This window comes from Cynocephalus volans, chromosome 3 (assembly GCF_027409185.1).
Source record: "Cynocephalus volans isolate mCynVol1 chromosome 3, mCynVol1.pri, whole genome shotgun sequence".
NCBI classification, from domain to species: domain Eukaryota; kingdom Metazoa; phylum Chordata; class Mammalia; order Dermoptera; family Cynocephalidae; genus Cynocephalus; species Cynocephalus volans.
This window is the reverse complement of record NC_084462.1, coordinates 23719512-23725511: the sequence shown is the minus strand read 5'-3', so window position 1 is coordinate 23725511 and position 6000 is coordinate 23719512. Positions and strand designations below refer to the sequence as shown.

Here is a 6000-nt window from a genome sequence, read left to right as displayed (position 1 = left end):
GTTTTTGGGGAGCAAAATGGTTGCTATTCTTCGAGGTGGGTACTGTTACATAAAAATTATTGAGGCCATTGTTTTGGACTCAGTTCCTGCACTAGGCCCCAAAAGACAAGACTAAATGTCAAAATGGAGTCACCCCTGCTAAGTTCCACATGACTTAGGCTGTGGCATGGCCCTCCTAGAAGTCAGGAGAAAGAAAAAAAGTCCATTTCTAAACAAGCCAGTTTTAATCTTCAATGGGTATGATAATGAAGTTCCCTCTGCTTTAATCCTCACACAAAAGAGACAGCCTGGAGTAACCCGATGTTAACTAAACAGGCATTTTCCTATTGTTCTGTCTCCCTGTCCCCACCCTATAAGGAAAGTAACTTTGACCAATCCACTTTTTAATAGATCTGCAACACAACCAGCGCCACTTTAGACAGACCCAAGTACAAAATGGCACCGCCCACCTCCTCCCCTCCCCACTTCCCTTTATGAGAAGCCTCCTGACTTAAACAGAAACCCCTTTTGCTTCGCGAGGACACAGTTCTCCACCCTGATCCACATTAGCATAATGACCTTCCTTGATGGTATCAGCCAGCCCTTGGTGCACTATATAAGCTCTACTACCCCACATCTGGTGCTGTCCCTATTTTCAGGGCAGCCCCAGGCTACCTGCCACTTTGAGCACAGCCTGGCAGATTTTCTTCCTGAACGATACCCGGCATTTCGGCTCACTTTCTTTTACTTTTGTTCTTTGTTTCTGCTTTCTTCATCCCTTTCTGTCTATAAAGCCTCTGTTATTTGTAAAAAAAAAAAAAAACTTTGGAGCACCACTCTTACTCTGTGTCAAATGGTGCTTCCTGGTTTGATCCTCTTATTTGGCTCCCAATAAACCTTACGAAGTTACTTCTACCTGGACAGCCTTGATTTTGGTTGACAGTACCAAAAAGGCAAAGTATCTGTGAGCCTCCAAATCCTAACCACTCCCACCTAAAAAACTTGACCTCCTTCTCACCCACTCTCCTGATCCCATCAGGTCCTTCACAGTGTCCTCACAACAGATACAGCTTCAGCTCCACTCTCCAGGCTTGGCTTTCACACCTTGGTCTTGACCTCCTCAGGTGGATGATCAGGAACTGCTCCTGCCTAGCATCTTAGGTGACAGTCAGTCATAGCAGACCATCCTGAGTTGACTTACAGCTACCCACAGCCCCCAGACCTCCTGAGAGTTGAACCACCTAAAATACTGGTGGGAAATCTCAAATCTCGGGAAGATCATCTAACCCCAAACTCTCTTCCCCTAACTTAACTATTAGAAAGAACCTCTATCTGCACTGGGTGAGTGTGTCCCAAGCTCTGAGAATAGGCTTTCTCTAACAGGCGTGTGTCTCACATGCTTGGGAAGAGAGAGAAATCAAGATGGCAGGATGATCAGATAGCTCTTCAGCAACCTATGAGACTGAACACTTCCTTTCCTGCTTGCCTCGCCAAAATTTCGTTCTCCAGTTCACCCGAAGAGCTGGTGGAACTTTGTGGGGGCAGTAGAAAATCCTGCCTTTCTAGGAGCTCAACTAGACCTTAAGGCCAGGGGCCGAGAACAGGTTCCTCTCCCTGCGGCATGAGGCTGAACAAAAAAGGGAAGACTTCAGGGAGCGCAAGCCTATTGGGCACAGCTCCTCCTTAGTCAAACTGCAGGCCCAGCTGCACAGATCCTCGTAGCCCAGAACTCCTTCCTGGGCTGCAACTCGCCTAGGACTCCCGAACTTAAATCAACCCACGCGGCGGACGAACACATCTCTCACGCCTCTAACTTGAAGGAGAGGCCAAGTTTGGAAGCACCTCTCTGCTTGGCTCCACCAGAGGCGGCACAGTCGCCGAACTCCTGTGCCTTTCCCACACCGCAGGCTTCTGACGTCCTGCTAGGTTTCCCCGAGAGGGATTTCCGCATCTCTATGGTCGTTTGGAGGAGCCGCCCACCGTCCCGTCATGCCCCGCGCTCAGGCCTACGCCAGTCGCTTCTGTCCTGCGGGAAACCCAGCGGCTCCTAGGCCCGGATCTCGGCCCCGGCCACGCACTTGGGGGAAGGGGCGCTGTTCGGGCCGGGATTGGGTCGCCTGAACACTGGGAGAGAGGCAGCCTGCCGGCCCCTCCCGCGCCTCCCGTTGGACCCCGGCTCTGCGGTAGAGAGGCGGCATGGAAGCCGAGGACCTCCAGGAGGAGCTGACCTGCTCCATCTGCCTGGACTATTTCCAGGAGCCGGTGTCCATCGAGTGCGGCCACAACTTCTGCCGCGAGTGCCTGCACCGCAGCTGGGAGTCGGGCGGCGGCCCGTTCTCCTGCCCCGAGTGCCGGCGGCCGTCCACGCGCGCCGCGCTGCGGCCCAACTGGGCGCTGGCTAGGCTGACGGAGAAGACGCGGCGCTGGCGCCTGGGCCCCGAGTCCCCGGACTTGTGCGGCCGCCACCGGGAGCCGCTGCGTCTCTTCTGCGAGAACGACCAGCGGCCCGTGTGCCTGGTGTGTAGGGAGTCCCAGGAGCACCAGGCCCACGACATGGCGCCCATCGACGAGGCCTTCCAGAACTACCGGGTGAGCAGGCCGTCGCGGCCATCGTCACAGGGCTGCCGGTGTTGGCCTAGAACGTTTGCTTAGTTCTCATAAACGACCCGCGAGGTGGCTGTCATTCCTATTGGAAGCATGAACCCCCCCAACCCCCCGAAACTCAAAGGAGTTAAGCGACTGGCAGAGCTCAGAGCTAGGATTAGAATTTTGATTAGGGGGCGAGCCCGTGGCGCACTCGGGAGAGTGCGGCGCTGGGAGCGCAGCGACGCTCCCGCCGCGGGTTCGGATCCTATATGGGAATGGCCGGTGCACTCACTGGCTGAGTGCCGGTCACGAAAAAGACAAAAAAAAAAAAAAAAAAATGAATTGGGATTAGGGGAGGGGCGGTGCAAGCCTCAGCGATCATTATGCAGAATTTTCAAGGGGCTGGCCCCTGGGGAGCTTCTAGTTAAGGTAAAAACATACTGAAAAGATGTTTACCAGTGCTATCCGGTAGAAGTGTAATGTGAACCACATACTCATATAATTTAAAAATTTTCTAGTAGTACAAAAAAAAAAGGTGATGCTAATTTTAATAATATAGTCTATTTAACCCAATTAGCCAAAATATTATCATTCAACGTTAGTTGAGATGAAAATTATCAATGAGATATTTTACTTTTTTTTTCATAATTCTTTGAAATCTGTGTGTATTTTACACTTAGAGCAGAAATCACTTCGGACTATCCCCATTTCAGGTGCTTGCATGGCTAATGGATGTGTATTGGGCAGTGCAAGTCTCTGCCTATAGATGTCATAGACAGCTAATGATTTGGGAAAAGCCTGGTGTGGAGTGTTGAGGCTGGGTTTTGTTATTAGCTTCCTTTATCAGTTGCAAAAGTAACACTTGAATTTGGGGATTATCTGTCCCATCTTACCGGGTTAAGAAGCTTCAGTTGAGTAACTCAGTTTACCTTACTCTGCTCCAGCCACACTGGCTTTCTTGCTTTTGTTTCAAGTCTGTTCTCTTTCTCTGCCCATACCTCCCATCCTTTAGATCCTTTTAGCTTTTAGCTTGAAGACTTTCCTTGATCATCCTTTCCAGAGTAGTCCCACCCTTTTCAGGGTGTAACTACAGTGGTCTCCAACAGAATTCATATTCAGTAAGTACACGGATACATGAATTTAATGACACGCTAATAGTGTTTTATAAATGTAAAATGCTGTACAGTTTAATCAACTAAATATGAACAGGAAACAAGTGCAAAGCCAGACTAGAAAGTGTACATTTATTTCTTCATCCAGTAGCTTTTATAGGTGCTTACTGTGTGCCAAGCATTGATGTTGAATCTAGAAAAAATTGATGAGAAAGACGTGGGCCTTGTTCTATAAGGGAAATAAGCATGTAGAACGTTAACTTCAGCGCATGTGAGAGTTGTTAAGTATGTACCGAGTACAGTACACAAGAGATCGGCGGTCAGAGTGTTGGGTGAGGAGTGAGGAAAGGCTTCAGACAGGAGTTAAACACGAGTTAGCTCTGTATTTTCTTTTTTGGCGGCTGGCCGGTATGGGAATCTGAACCCCTAATTTTAATGCTTAGTGTTATCAGCACCACTGCTCTAACCAAGTGAGCTAACAGGCCATCCTGTGAGTTAGCTCTTGAAGGGTGAGTACAGCAAGGTAGGGGAGAGGGTGTTTCAGGCCAGAGGAACAGCATATTCGACATGTGGCGTGGAATAGCATGTGATGTGTGAGAGGACTGGAGACTGCTCAGTACTTCTGGAGTGTGAAGCACGGGAGGGAGGCTGGTGGGAATTGAGGTTGAAGAAAGAGGCAAGGGCCATGTCATGAAGGTTCTTGTTGACCATCCTAAAAAGATTGAGCTTTCTCTTTCAGGCAGTGGAGACTCTTTAAAGGGTTTTAAGGCAGGGAATTATATGACCAGTTTTTTTTTTGTTTTAGAAAGATCACTTTGGCATACATGTGGATGAATGGAAGAGAAGACCAATTTGGCTGCTGTTGCACTACTTTAAGCAGGAGATAAGAGCCTGAATTAGTGCAGGGCAGGGGTGATGGAGAAGAGGCAGTGGATTAAATATGAGCTGGAGGTGCATGGGTGGGTGACCAATTCGAATTGGTGGGTAAGAGAGAGAAGAATCTAGGATGGTAGTCCAGATTTCTGGCTTGGATGTCAGGTAGATGATTGTGGGGTTAACCAAGATAAGGTACATAGGAGGAAGAGTAAGCTTATCACAGAAAATGCTTTGTTCATTTTGGGACATGTTGAATATGAAGTAACTATGACAAGAAGGCCAAGGAAAAGGGACAGCAGGCGGGCACCTAGAAGGCCAGAGACACAATATTTTAGAATCGTCAGCTTATCCTTGAAGTCATAGAAGAAGTAAGTAGATGAGATTCTTCCCGAGAGACCACATAAAGGGTAAAAAACGATGGGTATGGAGAGAAGCTTGGAAAACACCAATGGTTAGTAGCCAGCAAAAGGGATGAAGGGACCCCTCAGAGAAATGTGAGAGAAGATACATTTGTGCGTGAGGGCTGAGGAAAATATAAGTGGATGGGAGTGGAGGGGGTATAACCCTTAAATCTTCAGTAATAATAATAGTTTTAATAATAGTTGTCAGTTATTGATTACTTCTTATGTACCACCCAAAGTTCTAAGCGCCTTTCATATTGTTATTCTTAGTCCTCATAGCAACCCTATAATTAGATGAATTCTTTTATCTCCTCTTTGCAGGTGAGGCAACTGAGGCACAGAGATGTGAGATAACTTGCCAAGATCACAGAGCTAGGAAGTGACTAAACTTAAACCAAGGTCCTCTAACTCCTAAGTCATTGCACTTTTCACTGTGCCACAACTAATCCAAGAAGACTTTTTGGAAGAGGTGGGATTAAACAAAATGGTCCAACAGGCTGGGAGTGAGTGGGTAAGGGTAGCATTGGGGTAGGCTGAATGTCAGAAGGTTGGCTGGGCAGGTGTTCAGGAGTTGAGTCATTAGGCAGAACTCCCCAGTATCTGCCCTTCTCTGCCTAGTCCTTGCTCCATTTATCCATCTCTTACTCTATCCCTGCCCCAAGTTAGTTAGAAAAACATTAAGTTGCTCTTGCGGGGAGCTACACTGTTTTCAAGCATCCCATTCCTAGCACATACTAGGATAGGTGGACTCTGTCTTAAAAGTTGGACAGTTAGAAAAGTCAGGAGTTCCCTAAATCCATGGAAAATATCCCCATCCTCTGCCCATACCTGAGCCCTGCAAACAGTGTGCCAGAAGCTTCCTCTGAGGATCTGAGCCCCTGAGCACTACATCCAGGAAACTTGCTTTGGTGAATTCTTAGAACACCCTGCTTGCTGTCTTGGGTCACGCCAGTGGCTCAAGATACACATTAGGACCACCACAAAAGTGCCTTGGGGTACTTGTAAGAAATATCAAACCAGGGCCCCACCCAGGGATTTTGATTCAG

At 48.1% G+C, this 6000-nt stretch overlaps 1 protein-coding gene across 1 annotated transcript in view; it reads left to right on the top strand.

Moving 5' to 3' along the window:
• Nucleotides 1-1999: 1999 nt before the first annotated feature.
• TRIM4 (tripartite motif containing 4) overlaps nt 2000-6000 on the top strand; it is a 28495-nt gene continuing 24494 nt past the window's right edge. The window contains exon 1 of the mRNA XM_063088364.1: nt 2000-2568. Coding sequence (XP_062944434.1) covers nt 2176-2568 — 393 coding nt within the window. The 5' untranslated portion in view covers nt 2000-2175. The remainder of the gene's footprint in view (nt 2569-6000) is intronic.